The 17,026-nt window shown below is 50.9% G+C and overlaps 1 protein-coding gene across 1 annotated transcript in view; it reads left to right on the top strand.

The window, feature by feature from the left end:
* The window catches only part of LOC147708478 (uncharacterized), a 39,545-nt gene extending 23,669 nt beyond the window's left edge, over positions 1-15,876 (top strand). Inside the window, exon 2 of the mRNA XM_086925741.1 lies at positions 14,916-15,876. Coding sequence (XP_086781867.1) covers positions 14,916-15,876 — 961 coding nt within the window. The remainder of the gene's footprint in view (positions 1-14,915) is intronic.
* Positions 15,877-17,026: the final 1,150 nt, after the last annotated feature.

The raw sequence follows: 17,026 nt of genomic DNA, 5'->3' as shown, positions 1-17,026 counted from the left end.
TGATGCTCCTGCGGTGCAAAAGTGCTGCTAGGGGCCTCGTAAATGAGGCCCTATATGGGTAATATTTTTAAGCACAAGAAATTCCATCCAGATTTTTAGTTGCCTAAGTAGTTTTCCTAAGTAGAAGGTTATGCCCGGTTGTGGGTCCCCCTTTCACTTTGTCAATAGACCCAAGTTGCACAACACTGATGATGCCCAACAAGGTTGAAATCCCTTAGTGGTGCTTGTATTGCTGCACAGAGGGCATTTGCCCAATGCATGTGTCTTTTCCCTTTATGGACTGCCACAAAAGAACATGAAATCAATGGACGCATATGGATGCACATAAAGAGAAGACCTGATCATTCCCATGGTCCATTTTGAATGTTTTCAATGAGTCTCTCAAAGAGGAGGAAGTATGCCTTCATGAGTATTTATCTCTAGGTCGACAAATGTAGACATGTTTTCCCATGTGTAGTTACTTCTCTTCCTGAACAGAAGGGACATGGGCTAGTAATTGTACAAGGTTGTACTTCTGGGGAGGGATAAAGTGTGAATTCAATTTGGTTGTCATGTTCTATAATGGGATTGACAAGTAGAAGGTATTGAACAGGAATGATGCCAGAGGAATCTTTTGGTGTCCCAGAGAAGAAAATGTGCACCAAGGACCAGTTGTTTTCTATTGTCTCTGCTTTGACTCTTTCATGAGCAGTCAAAGGCAAAAAGTACATTGAACTTACAGGGAGGTAGTGGCTGATGAGAAATATGGAATTTCAAAATGTGCAGCATGATACAACTTTTTATTTTGCAGAATATGAATAGAGGTATATGTGACAACATGAAGGAGAGCTCCAGAGCCCAACAAACTCATTGATTATAGCCATCTGTGGTTAAAAAATGTAAAACATCTCTACTCTGATAGGGATCCTCATTACAAGTCTGGTGGAGCGGAATTACGGTGTGGAATTCCTCTAGGATCACAAGAGAGCCAGAGATCCTGTACCCAGTTTTCCCAGGTGTGGGAACGAACATCCGACCCAATTTTATAGGCCAGAAAAATAGGAGGAGTATTTGGCTTAAAAACCACCCAAGCCTTTGTCCCTGTCCTTGACTGGTTTTTTTTCTGAAAGGGGGAGCTACATTCTAAACCCTGACGGGGGCACTCTTTTCTCCTTCCCCTCCCCTTCTTAAACTCCCCCTGCCAACCCCGCCCAGCACCTGCTTCCGGCTCACGTTTACTACCTGCAAAAAGCAGGTGGGAAATATACTCCATGGAACAGGGTGTCGTTAAAATTGTGCCTGCTATTCTCATTTCATGCGGTTTAACTCTTCATTTCAGGTCCTGGTGCTGTATTACTGTACTGCAACCATGATTCCGGGTACAAAGTTTGCACTCTGCCAGTACTGTGTGACTTCTAATGAGGGCCGAAGTCAGGGACGGACTGGCCGCAGCGGGATTCGGGCATTTCCCCTGGAGGCTGAAAGGGTGGTGGCCGGTTTTGTTACTGGGCGCCGGTCCTCAGCAGTGCTGCAATATCAGCCCCTAGAAACAAAAGCAGAAGTGCTTCACACTTGCCCCCCCATCTCTCCCGGGTGGGGTGGGGTTTCTGACAAATTTGCCAGGGATGCTTTGGGTTCCCAGTCCGGACCTGGTCTAAGTGTTAAATGAAGACCAATTTTCCTATCCCCTTCCATAGTCTCTCTCCATCTATAATTCCCCCCTTCCCCTATCTATTTTTCACCCCCCAACCAAAGCCTAATTACTGATTACTCACTAACTTGTATCAGCCAATTTGTACTTTTTAGTTTAACCGATCTGAATGCTACTTTATTGAATAAATGTTTTATTCCTGTTCCTTCTTCAAACTCTTGTAAAGCGCACTGATACCCCCGGGTCTAGCCAGCGCTATAAAAAAACCTTTCAAATAAATAAATAATTTTCAAACACAGAGCTGTACTTACTAGAGTCCTTCCTTGGAGGATTTGCTTTTGCTGCATAAAAAGAGAGGTTCAGTTTTAAAGAGAGAGAAATGGCAGTGCATCTAATTTGTTCCCATCTTCTAGTGATCCTCAGGAGTAAGCTGTTAACTTTAATTAATCTTGCAAACCACATTTTAAATAGATCAGAAACGTCATGGAATCTATGGAAAAGGGAGCTCCCTTGTAAAATGAACAGCATTTCCATGAAGGTGATAGTATCCAGGAATGATCAGTGATTCCAAGATTAGCAGACTGTCATCCCGGCCTCTCACCGCCACTATTTAAGAACTTTCTCAAGGTTTTCAGATGCATTTCACCCACTTTTGTTGAAGGAATGCATCAATCTCAGGTGTATAAGAATGAGCCGGAGAGGATGACTTAAAACACCCCTCAATGGACTTTCTGCAGCACTCTTGCACCTCACTGATCAGGCCCAAGCACACCAACATGTCCCTGTGGTTACTCCTATTCCCGCCTATACGGGTCGTTTCCTAATATTTTGGGCTGAGCACCTCTTTTGTGGCGTGATCAAATATGATAAGCACTGGGATGAGCAACTACTGTTATGGCACTGAAGAGACAAAACAATGGAATTGAATTCTATCCAGACTAATTCCCAATGGTTAAGAACAAATGGATCAATTTTCTCTTTTCATAGATTTGTAGTTGCTCTAAATATGGAATGGGATTAGTGGTCTTTGACACCCGGGTTCAAGCTGTTGCACCAGCAATGGAGTTGAAAGGGAGAGAGGGAAAGTCATGAAGCTGCAGAGTTGGTGAGTGCTTACAGTTTTCCCATGTGCTGCTGACTATATGAACAATCATATATGCAGTAGGGCTGTGTGGTCATTGTTTATTCATACCTGTCCACCGCCCTCATTAATAATGTCTAACTGTGAATAACAAATGATATTGCGGTACTTACTGCGTGTTTCCATTTTAATTCTAGGTGGAGGGAATGACGATATGCCTTCTCGAGCTATAAATAAAGAGATAAGGTTAGATTTGAATTTAAAATGGAACTAGGCCATTCCTATACTTTACATGTAGTGTGCTCTAACCCTCTTGTAATGTTGAGCCACGCGGCCTCAGGCTTTCTTATTCTGTGATATACATTTTAATTAAGAAGTGCCACCTCACTCTTGGCCCAAAATCCCAAAGTAGATGTGGTGTTTCCTCCTACATAGAAGGGACATGGACAGGTAATTTGGGGTTCTTCCCAGTGGAGGGCTCAGTACTGATATCCTGTGACTGATCATGTTATCTAGTGGCATAGACATGCTAAAATATTGGAATGCGATGTTACTACAGGAAGTTGCGTGAGGTAAGAAGTGTGTCGTAACCACTTCCATCCATCTCTTTCTGGTGTTCTAGAGAAGGAATGAAGGTCTTTTCCATGCTTTATCTTGTTCCTCCATGTGGTTCTGAAAAGGAAGATGTGGTGATAGGCCCACACAGCATGTCATTAACCCCTTCGATGCTGATGACGAGCTCAGCTCGTCATCAGCCACGGGGGGCGTGTGCGGATGACGAGCTGAGCTCGTCATCTAACGCGGCTTTTGGAAAAAAGCCGCGTAGGGGAAAAATAACCGCCGCAGCGATGCGGTTAAAAATCGCACACATATACATGATACCTTTTGCAAAGTCCTTGTCAATCCTTTAGACTACAAAAGAAGAAAGTCAGTCGTTGGACCTGCACACCTCGATCTTGGGCCACAGACCCTGTCTCCTTACTGTCTGTGACTGTGGAACGGATTTGATGAAAACGACTTTGGAACCTCATTCTTTGCCAGATTAGAAATGTGCTTCAATTTCTGATAATGATTCTTCTAGTGAGGCCTCCATGGTGGGATAAATGTGTTTGTTTTGTTTGACCGGGTCTGGTGTGTCTGGTTCATGGACAGGGTGGAGTGAAGAGATGTTTGCCACTGGGGAAGGTTCTAGCTTCCTGCCTGCAGCGTCCAATCCCACCCTTTCACCATTCATTATAGCGTGTCATTATTAAAGCTTGCTTGTCCCACCCCACCCTGCGATGAGTAGTAAATGGGTGGGGATGACATGAGCTCAGCCCCTAATTAAGGAGAGTCCTGGGGCGGCAGAGTGTCACCCCACTGCTTTCTAGCAGTGCGAGAAGCAGAAACACAAAATGGTAATAACTACCATTTTATGTTTCGGATTCTCCCACTGCAAGAAAGCAGAAGGGTTGGTTGTGGGTGGGGGGCAATGGGGAGGGGGCTTCTCTGCGAGCAGGGGAGGTGTGCCCACTCCTCATGCAATGACTGTTTGGTCGGCCCTCTGGGGTCACCCAAACCAGTCATGCGTACTCTGCTCTTTCTCCATTGTAGCCTACATGGAGAAAATGGCCTCCCCTTAAGCTCCTGGCTGGGCGGCGTCCCCACCAATCACAACACTGCCATTGCAGCATTGTGAATGGCTTAGGGGAGGGGAGGGAGGCTGCCTGCTTCTTGTTCCTGGAACAGGAATCAGGAGCCAAAAAAAAACCAGGACTCCTTGGTGCCGCAGGGCTTTTCCCTCACTTCATTGGGAAGGAGCTTACCCTGGCGTGGCAATTGCAGGTAAGAGGGGTTGGGGGGGGGGGGGTCGACATACAAAGATGAGGGAAACTTACACTTAAGAAAAAGAAAACCATGTTTTTCTTTTTTTTAAAGTTTACCTCGCCGTCGTATGTGGAATTCCCCCAACCCCGACCCCACTCCCACCACTCATATGTGCACTGGCTGCGCCTGAGCTTACCCCAGGTGGGTATGCCAGGTTTATGACCTTACAGGCCTCAAGGCTGTGAGATCACCTGCCCGGCAATCATTGATTAATGATAGCAGCCTGAACATGCGCATTGCAAAGCCTGAAAAATGAGGCAACAGCTTGTCAGTACTTTAATATGTAGTGATCCGCATAAATTCCTTCAAGGTTGTACTAGTTATATTCTTCCTCAGATGATAACAAGTAGGTGACCTCCAGCTGTGATGCACAAGGCAACTGGCTTCATTAGAAGCTTTCCCATATCCCCATTTTATGAGCATCATCACATGTGTATCACAATCACTAATTCTATACCACAAGACATCTCCACACAGTGCTGCCCTTAACCAGTGTGTATTTGTTTGTTGTTATTGCCTTATTAAAACAATTAGGGGAGAAACTAAAGCCAGCAGAGCCCTGACATCCACATCATTGAGCAGCCACTTGTGCCATGCTATCTAATGTTTCTGCAACATGATGCATTCATTTCAGGTCACAATCACCAAGAATAAAATCATTTTACCTTTTACAGTTTGCAGGTTAAATTTTACATTTCATATACCTTCTCAATAGACAAATTTTTTTCAGAAGACAAAGCTCCCACATTTCCCCTTTTTTGTCTTCTTTACACTGGCATCCTGACCCTGCCCTCATCTTGGTCAAATCTCCTGGCTTGACCTAACGGGCCTCTCATAAATTAGGCCCCTTATCTTCAAGTCAAATTTCTTGACTACCTCCAGCTTGAACCATGCTACACCCAACTGTGCCAGAGGCCCCCTTTGGTGGTAAACAGGCACATTTTAAATTCCACAACATAACCTCGGCCATCAATCTTGCATTCTGCATCTCAATCTAATAAATCCCAGAAATCCTCCCCTCCTTTACTGGAGGTCCCTAATTTTCCATTCTTGACTCTAAACCCTGTCTTACGCACCCCCTTTCTATCTGTCTGACTGATTATCATCTCCTTTTCTGTAAATCTCTAAAGACCTTCCTCTTCTCAAATCCTTATGGAGTCTGCCAGGTATCTCTCTTCTCAGATAATACTCCACTGCCAGGATACCTCGTTGGGTGAGAGCCGAGCTTTAGAAATACTTTTCATCATCATCCTCAAGAGTCCTTCAAACTGAGGCAGCTTCAAAGACTGAATGAGACTAATTTTTTCCCACTTAAACATACTTTTCTTTGGAATTTAAGAAAACAAATCAATGAGCAGTAGTATCCTCTTCTCCATTTTATTTCTATTTTCCATTGTCCAATAAGAAAGCATCATTGAGGATCAGTAACTCCTTCATTTAATTTCCATTGTCTGACATTTTCCTGAAAAGAGTGCATGATGCTTCTTCCCACATGCATGGCAGAGAATGTTGTGCCTCAAACAATTCAAATGTGAATTTCCACATGATTTTCAGGAGAACTATGTAGTTGGCATTGTAGTTTAGTCAATGGCCAACGTTTTTCCAGAAGTTCTTGCAACTGGTCTGCCTAGAAGAAAAGTCCCCAGATCTTCAAGCCTGACTCTTCAGACTCCAGTCCACTTTTATAAGTGCAAGGGAATTCCCAAAACTCAGCTTCTTATCAGAAAGGAATGTCCAGTTCAAACTGACACACTGGTATTCTTCTAAGTAGGGAAAAGTGTTCTCAGACAATGGGCCTTCTCATTATTAGGGGTGTGTAAATTTCACAGAAATATTAAACAGAATTGTGCAAATGTACACTAAATGCAAATCTGGTATTTGGCACTATGTTTTGGTGCAAAAACACATATGTGCTGCATACAACAGTTGCACACCCTCTGTTCGGTCGCATTGGACCTGTGCTCCGGCAATAGGATTTTTACCTGAATGGACTTTAAATTAGGCAATGTGGTGTTATGGAGGTATATCGGGAACTTTAAGCGCAAAGCAACTTTACACTGACGTAATACAAATTTCGCCTGGACCTATTCATTACCTGTCTTTCGATCTTGCACTCACTCAGGCTTAAGAGGCACTGCGCCTCTCACGAGGCCGGGTCACCCCCCTGCTTCCCACGCCTGCCGCTGCTGTTACCTGCCTCCTGCCTGTCTCCTGATTACTGCAGAGCGACCCAGCCGCCGCTGGGCCGCCCGGATCTCCCCCGCCTCCCACGCTTGACCCAGGGACACTGCCTGCCGCCCAGAGGTTCCCGCCGCTGCCTCCCTGCGGCCCCGCCCACCACCAGACCATTGGCCGCCCCGCTCCCGCCACCCAGCTGACCCGCCCAACCGGCTCCTTACTTAAGGGGTCCGTGGGGTCAGCCAGGGAGTGACCACTGCGCCTCTCACGAGGCCAGGTCACCCCCCTGCTTCCCACGCCTGCCGCTGCTGTTACCTGCCTCCTGCCTGTCTCCTGATTGCTGCAGAGCGACCCAGCCGCCGCTGGGCTGCCCGGATCTCCCCCGCCTCCCACGCTTGACCCAGGGACACCGCCTGCCGCCCAGAGGTTCCCGCCGCTGCCTCCCTGCGGCCCCGCCCACCACCAGACCATTGGCCGCCCCGCTCCCGCCACCCAGCTGACCCGCCCAACCGGCTCCTTACTTAAGGGGTCCGCGGGGTCAGCCAGGGAGTGACCACTGCGCCTCTCACGAGGCCGGGTCACCCCCCTGCTTCCCACGCCTGCCGCTGCTGTTACCTGCCTCCTGCCTGTCTCCTGATTGCTGCAGAGCGACCCAGCCGCCGCTGGGCCACCCGGATCTCCCCCGCCTCCCACGCTTGACCCAGGGACACCGCCTGCCGCCCAAAGGTTCCCGCCGCTGCCTCCCTGCGGCCCCGCCCACCACCAGACCATTGGCCGCTCTGCTCCCGCCACCCAGCTGACCCGCCCAACCGGCTCCTTACTTAAGGGGTCTGCGGGGTCAGCCAGGGAGTGACCACTGCGCCTCTCACGAGTCCGGGTCACCCCCCTGCTTCCCACGCCTGCCGCTGCTGTTACCTGCCCCCTGCCTGTCTCCTGATTGCTGCAGAGCGACCCAGCCGCCACTGGGCCGCCCGGATCTCCCCCGCCTCCCACGCTTGACCAAGGGACACCGCCTGCCGCCCAGAGGTTCCCGCCGCTGCCTCCCTGCGGCCCCGCCCACCACCAGACCATTGGCCGCCCTGCTCCCGCCACCCAGCTGATCCGCCCAACCGGCTCCTTACTTATAACGCCCCCAGAGCGACCGCGCAGCGGACGCGCGCAGCGGGAGCACCGATTGAGCACCGAAGGTGCGCCAAAGGTAAGCCCGTCTGCGCCCGTCCGCGCCTGGACCGCGCCCAGTGCCAGGACCCCTGGCCCCCGCAGGAACCAGCCCACCCGCCGGACCTACAATGCCACCGAACTCCACGCACTCAACGCCGGAAGAATCCTGGGGTGCTACCGAGCCACCCCGAGACGCACCCACGGACCCTCCTGCTGCAACTCCTGCAAGTTCACCTGCATCCAGACCTCCACTACACCAGAACCGACCAAGACCAAGACGAGCAACAGCCTCAGCCACCTGAAATGCATCCTGATCAACACCCGCTCCGTCCACAGACACGCCGTCGAGCTCTGGAACCTGCTCGGCACCACTTCACCGGACGTTGCCTTCCTCACGGAAACCTGGATGAACACCTCTTCAGCGCCCGACATAGCCATCGCCATCCCAGACGGCTACAAGATCATCCGAAGGGACCGCATCAACAACACAGGAGGAGGCATCACCATCATCCACAGGAACACCATCCGCATCTCGACCAACACCTACGACACCCTCGCACCCGCCGAGCACCTTTACTTCCAGGTCCACATCAACCCCAAGACCACCCTCAGAGGCACCCTCATCTACAGACCCCCGGGACCACGCACACAATTCAGCGAAGACATCGCCGACTTCATCAGCCCGCACGCCCTCTGCTCTGCTGACTACATCCTCCTCGGGGACCTCAACTTCCACCTGGAGAACAACAACGACCGCAACACCACCACCCTGCTGGACAACCTCGCAAACCTGGGACTCTAGCAGCTGGTCACCACCCCCACCCACTACGCCGGACACACACTCGACCCCGTCTTCTCATCCAGCAAGGACATCTCCTTCAGCCACGCCACCGGACTCCACTGGACGGATCACAGCTGCGTCCACTTCAGCTTCAGAAGGACCACGATCCACCACCACCAGCAACAGGTTGCACGCAGAAGCTGGAACAAGATCACAGCCGACCAACTCACGACCTCCCTGAGCATGAACCCTCCCACCGGCACACCAAACCCAAGCCAGGCGGCCACCAACCTGACCAAGTGGATCAGCGACTGCGCTGACGACCTTGCCCCCCTGAGGACCCCGCCTAGCAGACCCGGCAGCAAGAAGGCCCCATGGTTCACCGACGAACTCAAGAACTCCAAGAAGAACTGCCGAGCCCTCGAGAGAACCTGGCGCAGAGACCCAACTCCGTACAACATGGCTGCCCTCAAGCTCGCCACCCGAAAGCACCACCAACTCATCCGCGCCACCAAGAAAACCGCATTCAAGGAACGACTGGACAACAACGCACACAACAGCAAGGAACTCTTCAACATCGTCAAAGAGCTCTCCAACCCCAACGCCGGAAACAACGACATCACCCCTTCGCAAGACCTCTGCAACTCCCTCGCCTCCTACTTCCACAACAAGATCGCGGACATACACAACAGCTTCAGCACTCAACCGACGCACGCCACGACCGAACCCCCGCCCCCCACCACCACCCTCCGCGCCTGGACTCCGATCAACACCGAAGACACCATCTGCATGATGAACTCCATCCACTCCGGATCTCCGACCGACCCCTGCCCTCACCACGTCTTCAACAAGGCCGACGCTGTCATCGCACCCCACCTGCGGGACATCATCAACACCTCCTTCGACACCGCTATCTTCCCGGAGAGCTGGAAGCACGCCGAACTCAGCGCCCTACTCAAGAAGCCATCAGCCGACCCCAACGACCTCAAGAACTACCGCCCCATCTCGCTGCTCCCCTTCCCTGCAAAAGTCATCGAGAAGACCATCAACAAGCAGCTGGCCGCATTCCTCGAGATGAACGGATCCCTCGACCCCTCGCAGTCTGGCTTCCGGGCAAACCACAGCACCGAGACCGCCCTGATCGCAGCCACCGATGACATCCGTGCCCTGCTCGACAACGGAGAAACAGCGGCCCTCATCCTCCTAGACCTCTCCGCGGCCTTCGACACTGTCTGCCACCGTACCCTAGTACAGCGCCTCAGCAACGTCGGAGTCCAGGAGAAGGCACTGGAGTGGATCATCTCCTTCCTCGCCGGGAGAACACAGAGAGTCCGCCTCCCTCCGTTCAGATCGGAAGCCAATGAAGTCATCTGCGGCGTCCCTCAAGGCTCCTCGCTCTGTCCAACCCTCTTCAACGTCTACATGGGCCCCCTCGCAGACATCGCACGCCAGCACAACCTCAACATCATCTCCTATGCCAACGACACCCAGCTGATCCTCTCCCTCACCAACGACCCCGCCACCGCCAGAGACAACCTTCACGAAGGGATGAAAGAGGTAGCCGAATGGATGAAGAACAGCCGCCTGAAACTGAACTTGGACAAGATGGAAGTCCTCATTCTGGGATCCACACCCTCCGCCTGGGATGACTCCTGGTGGCCCCCCGCCCTGGGCAGCGCACCCCAACCTACAGACCACGCACGCAACCTGGGCTTCATCCTGGACTCCTCCCTCTCCATGACCAGACAAGTCAACGCCATCGCCTCGCCGTGCTTCAACATCCTGCGCATGCTACGTAAGATCTTCCGGTGGATCCCCACCGAGACCAGGAAGACGGTCACCCAGGCCCTCGTCACCAGCCGTATGGACTACGGCAACTCCCTCTATGCCAGAACCACCGCCAAGCTCCAGAAGAGACTTCAGCGGATCCAGAACGCCTCAGCACGTCTCATCCTGGACATCCCCCGGCGCAGCCACATCTCCGGACACCTGAGAGACCTGCACTGGCTCCCGGTCAACAAGAGAATCACCTTCCGACTCCTCACCCACGCACACAAAGCCCTACACAACCAAGGCCCGGGATACCTCAACAGCCGCCTCAACTTCTACGTTCCCAAACGCCAGCTTCGATCGACCGGCCACGCCCTCGCCGCCGTCCCCCTCATCCGAAGAGCCACCACAGGAGGACGGTCCTTCTCCTACCTCGCCGCCAAGACATGGAACTCCCTCCCGACCCACCTCCGCCGGACCCAGGACCACCTCGCCTTCAGGAAGCAACTCAAGACCTGGCTGTTCGAGCAGTAGCGGACCCCCCCCCCTCCCCAGCGCCTTGAGACCCCTTTGAGTGTGTAGTGCGCTATATAAATGCTGTGATTGATTGAGTGATTGATAAGAAGCACAAAATCTTCAAGGGATAGGCAAGGCTTCACTGGAAATACCCTGACAACCGTTACTGTGGAGGAGATTTGAAACAAACGTCCTAGAGCAAAAATCTGGAAGCAGAATTCCAGTAAGTGCAGACATATACCTCTCTTTGAAGATCTGAGACCGGCAGGAAGTGGTTCTTCAGTGACTCTGACCGGGAGTTCCACTCTCCTGTTCCTATCTGGCAGACTGAGTCAACCATTATACTTTAAATGGTGAACCAGTCAGTCAATGGCCATGACACCTTACCCAATGCTTAAGAAATGCCCCACTCCCCAACCCCAGTTTTGAAGCACTTTCTATCATGCCTCATGGCATCGCAAACTATCCCTGAGTTTTGTGCACCAGAATACAAACATATAGGCCCTCATAACGAGTTTAGGTGTTATTTATCACCCCTGATAAATGACGATACCACGGTGTACTTTATTTGTTGGGTGCAATAAAAAAACAACTATTAGAGTTATTGCGGAATAACATGCACATTTTAGTGTTTAGCACCCAAAATGTGCATGGTATGGTAAATACTGTACGTATTTCCCCAGTGCAATTTTGAAAGGTTTATCCTGCTGAAATGTAATGAAGTTTGAGATATTTAATGCACCTGATAATTATCAGGTGCTTTAAATACATTTTAACTCATAATTCTGAAACGTACGTAAACAGGGGTTTACGCATGAGTCAGAATATAGCGATGTACTCAAAATCAGGCCCATAGTATTCCGTACTGAGGTGGACTGGACTGTTTTGCCTCCTAAACCCTAACCTGGTCTTGCCAGTTCAGCAAGCCAGCTTCATAGCAACATTCCTCGCCTGACCCAGACATTGTGCAGGCTATCCCTAGTACCACCATCTGAAAGGAGAGTGGTGGTGCTCCAGCTTGTATTCAGTTACAGGTTTTCCTCTTGACAGGGCCCATCTTCCCTCCCGTTTTGTGTGCTCAGCCCTGTACAGTGTCAGCTGATGAGCATGACCAACCAGACATATGTGAATGGAATGTCATTCCAGAATGATATGTGCATGCCACTAGAATGCACTTTAGTTGAATTCAGGCAGAATAGGTTTCTTTTCTCATAACTACTATAAGGATGATAGATAGCAGGACTTTACTTTCAGCACTGGACTTGTCAGACTTTTTACATATACACAGAAAATTGGGCATTAAGACTATTTTCAATTAAAGGTAACACATTTAATGTCACATAGGGCCATATGCATCAACACATTTTCCCATAGACACAGAATGGGCAAAACCCTTTGATGCATCTGGCCCATAGTTCCTAAAGTAGGGGCTATGACCACAAGCAGATGCTTCTAGACAGTACGCACACTAACATCACATTAAGTTTAAGACAAAGTGTGACAAACATAGCCTTCTCTCTTGCCTCCCTTATTTGTACCCTGTGCCTTTTCACTTGTGACCTGCGCATGTACAGCTCCATGATATGGCAGCAGTTATGACACTGCTGGAAGATGTGCTTGGTTAGCTGTTGTCAGCCACTGAAGTGGTCAAAATACTAGATGTTCAGCACTATAAAATGTTTAAAATGAAACAATCTGAATTTCCTTACATTAAGGTAATACCATTGACTCGTCTATGTTTAATTTTAGGAAAACAACCATTTTCCTTGTGTTAGAAAGCTTCCTTATAGGATCCTATTTGCCCTATATGTTCACATTTATTAAACAAATCTTTTGGATTAATTCCAGTAGCTTAATTGTGGACTCAAATTTACTACTCATTCAACTGGCTGCTCAATATGAAGTCATTTAAACTGACTAATGCAAGTGCAACAGTTGAACCTAAGAAAGCAGGGGCCGTATTATAGAAGTGAGGCACTTTGGTATCACAGAAGGGTCCGCAAACGCTTGTATAGCCCCCTCCCGTAAGACTGATAGCACTGGTGCACATAAAGCGCCAATTCTATCTTCAGAGGGCGTGGCCCTATGCAAATGAGGGAATCCCATTGCCTCTGCGCCCGCACTAGATATAGGCGCAGAGGCAAAGAAGCTGTCAAGAGGCACAATGACCTTGCATCGCCTGAAAGGTGGTGCACTATCGGTGGGCTCCTTTAGAGCAGTCCTCTGGAGAGGGGAAAGGGGGTCACATTGATCCCCCAAAAATTCCCTTGCAGGTGGGTGCCGTAACTCACTGCACCCGTCTGCAAGGGGATCTCTAATCCCCTTCTAAGTGCAGGCCGGTTGTGGCCTGCAAAGTAAAACATGGCGCGGCTTCGAAGCAGCAGCTCAATTTTTTCACCTTAATGCGCTGCCCCCAGGGCACTGCAAGTTCGCGGCTGCGCTGGTGGCAGTGCATTCCATGCAATAGGGCGCACTTTCCCTGTTTCCGCCCGGCACACCTGTTTTAAGGTTCAGCGGTGCAAACAGGGAAAGTGCGCCCTTTGTATAATATGGCCCCAGGTGTTCGATTAATAACAGGATTTGCACTATTTTTAACTCTTTATTGGAAAAGCTCTTGTTAGTTAAATGGAATTGTGTTAATGGTTTCAACTCCTCAATCAATAATTTTTTAGTGAGAAAATTATAACTCCCCTCATATCAAGCTAAAAAGTCATATACACACTGAAATTATTCTATTATAAAGTAAGCATAAACAGTTTGGATATTGCTAAACTTATATTGAAAGTTTGATTGAAAGTGCACCTCTCTTCATATACAGCCTGATTTATGAAAACCGAATTCTGCGATTTTTAAATTGCGATTTACAGCAAATCGCAATTTAGAAATCGCAGACCGGCATTCATCAAAATTAGCGAGAAAATAAAGCGATTCGCACGCGGCCGCAAAAAGCGTTAGCGATTTTCAAAAATCGCAGATAAATTGCTATTTCCGTCAACATCCGTGTAGGAATTGCGATATCGCAAATTGAGAGATCGCTAATCGCAAAAACGGGAAGTCGCATTTCGAGCACAGTGATGACATCACAACCAGGAAGCAGGCAGTTCCCACCCCCATTCAGAACAGTGAGGCTGATCTCGAGGCTGCATCTCACAGAGCTCCTTCCAGGACACCTCCAAACTTCCAAATCCTTTACTTTTGTGACTGCAGCAATGGCAGAGGATGCAGCACCAGGGCCCAGTGACACCGGGCGCAAACGGAAGCTCAAATTCTCTGAGCAGGAGTTGGAGCACCTGATTGACGGAGTGGTTGAAAACCACCCAAAACTTTTTGGAAAGGACTCCAGGAGGGTGCCTGAGGCGAAGAAACGCCGACTCTGGCTTGGGATAGCCACAAAAGTCAACGCTGTGGGCGTGGCACACAGGTCGCTGGAGGAGCTTAAAAAGAGGTGGTACGACCTCCGAGGTCGTGCCAAGGAGAGGGTGGCAGAGAGGCTGGGCGAGACCCTGGCTACTGGAGGTGGAGATCCTACAGTCCCTCCCAACACCCCCTTGGAGGACCGGGTGGAGGACAGACTTGAGCGAGAGGCGTGCATAGGGGTAATCAATCTGGACTCATCCCAACCCACCCAAGACAGCCAAGGTAAGTGGAATGCGACTGCGACCCTGTCCCCTAACAATGGCCATGACCCTATAGCCTCCCATATTCATCGCAAGTCATGCAATCCATGCACATTAGGTCATGCCCAAAAGCATTGTTGGACATGTAGTCTGCCCACAATGTACGAGAACCCCAATGCAGCCAGACATGTCCCAAAGTACGGCAGTCAGGGAATGTCAGCCAGCATGCATGTAGCAGCTGCACGTGTGACAGATACATGCAATTCATCTACGTCCACTTCCCCTCACAGGTGGCGCTGACAACAGCAGCAACAGCGACAGGCTGCTCATTGACGAGGCACCAGAGGATGCAGAGGAGGTGCCAACAGCCAGACATCCTGCACCATCAGGCGCTGCACCTATCCCCGCAGCCAGGGCACCACCATCTGCGCCAGGACCATCAGGCGCTGCACCTATCCCCACAGCCAGGGCACCACCATCTGCGCCAGCACCATCAGGCGCTGCACCTATCCCCGCAGCCAGGGCACCACCATCTGCGCCAGCACCATCAGGCGCAGCACCATTGACAACCACAACTCCACCACCAGCGGGACCCTCTACATCTGGTGCTGCTAGTGCGGTGACAGTGCACACACCCACTGTGGCCAGCCAGCACAGCAGGCATGGCAGGGCTCGCCAGCAGAACACAGCACGCAGCGGCAGGAGGGGGATGGCTCTGCGCGTGCCAGGCCTCAGCATAGAGCGCCGGATGCTGCGCATCCATCAGTTGCAGGCACGACGGCAAGGGGCAATACAACTCCAGCTCCACAACATTGGCCGCAATGTCGCAAATGTCTCCGACAGGATGGAGTGCATGACAACAGCCATGGAGGCTAACACTGCAGCCCTCATATCACAGCGCAACACCGCCCGCCGCCGCCACCGCCAACTACTTACGCGGCTATCAGCCTACACCCGCTCAAACTATGTAATTGGGAATGCCACCTCCCAGCTCTCACGACGGTCTCTGGCTATGCAGCAGCAGATGGTGCAATGCTGCGAGGATGTGGCACGAGTCTTGGAGCAGGTCACCAGTGCCGTACTGGCACTCCATCCTACTGGGCCAGGCAATGTCGGTGGGGACGACACCAGTGAGGGCACCTCCAGTGTCAGCAGCCTGTCTGCCTCACAGGTTGGCGTGCTACGCCGCAGCACCAGGCCCACTGCAGGGTCACGTGCCGTCCCAGAGGAAGAGCCAGAGAGGCGATTGGGTGCTGCGCGCCTGAGGCGCACTTGACTTTAATGTACATTGGCTGGGACATGCTGATGATACAAGCATGTCCTGTGTATTGTTTGGAGCAGTATGGCGCAATACTGCTTGCATGTATTATTATGTGCCTTCAACAATAATATTTATTCTAGCATCATACATCGGCCTCCTTTCATTATTTCCATTGGCATGCAATTGTGATTTGTTGGGTGAGGGGAGTGGGTGCACTAGAAACTGTTCATTGTGATGTGGTTGCGGCATCTGTGTCCTTCAGCTGGGTTCTCCCCGCGTGCATGGCGCACATGTGCAGGTGGCTGGTCGTCCCCTTCCGACTCACTGCCAGAGATCTCTACAGGTATCCGGCGCTTGGTAGCAATGTTGTGTAGTATTGAACACACAGCCACAATGCGGCAGCACACATCAGGACTGTAGTACATGGCCCCACCAGTCTTGTGCAGTATGCGGAATCTGCTCTTCAGTAGCCCAAATGTCCTCTCAATGCAATTCCTTGTGCGTATGTGTGCTACATTGTAACGCCGTTGCTGTGGTGTAGCAGGGTTGAGGTATGGGGTGAGTAGGTATTCACGGAGGGCGTAGCCACTGTCACCTGAATGAGAGGAGCAGAGGGTGAGTGCCTGTGCAGCACAGCTACTTCATCACAGTGTAACATTGTGGGCCAAGTGTACTTACCAAGTAGGTGTCCTTCACCAAAGTCTCCCCTGGCTAGTCGTGTGTGGAGGCCGCAGTGCCGGAATATGAAGGAGTCATGTGTACTCCCCGGGTATTGTGCCACCATGTCCGTGATGTATGTCTTAGCATTGCAGACCATCTGGATGTTGAGGGAGTGGTAGGACTTGCGATTGCCGTACATGTACTCCGTTGCAGCTGGTGGGCAGAGTGGATGTGGGTACAGTCAATGCATCCTATCACATGTGGGAAATGCGCAACATTGTAAAATTGATGCTTGGTCTCATCCAAATCCTGTTGGCTGGTGGGAAATTTGATGTGGGGGTGTAGCTGGGTCAGCATTGCGTCAAGGAAACTCCCTAGGCAGCGGGACATGGTGGGCTGGGATATCCCCCCAGCAGCCGCAACTATCCCCTGGAAGCTCCCGGAGGCCAGGAGGTGCAGGCTACACAATACCTGGACATGTGCGGGCACGGCATTGGTCTGCCTT

The sequence above is a fragment of the Lissotriton vulgaris genome, chromosome 6 (genome assembly GCF_964263255.1).
Source record: "Lissotriton vulgaris chromosome 6, aLisVul1.2, whole genome shotgun sequence".
NCBI classification, from domain to species: domain Eukaryota; kingdom Metazoa; phylum Chordata; class Amphibia; order Caudata; family Salamandridae; genus Lissotriton; species Lissotriton vulgaris.
Note: the sequence above shows the minus strand (reverse complement) of the source record. Positions and strands in the feature narration are given on the sequence as shown.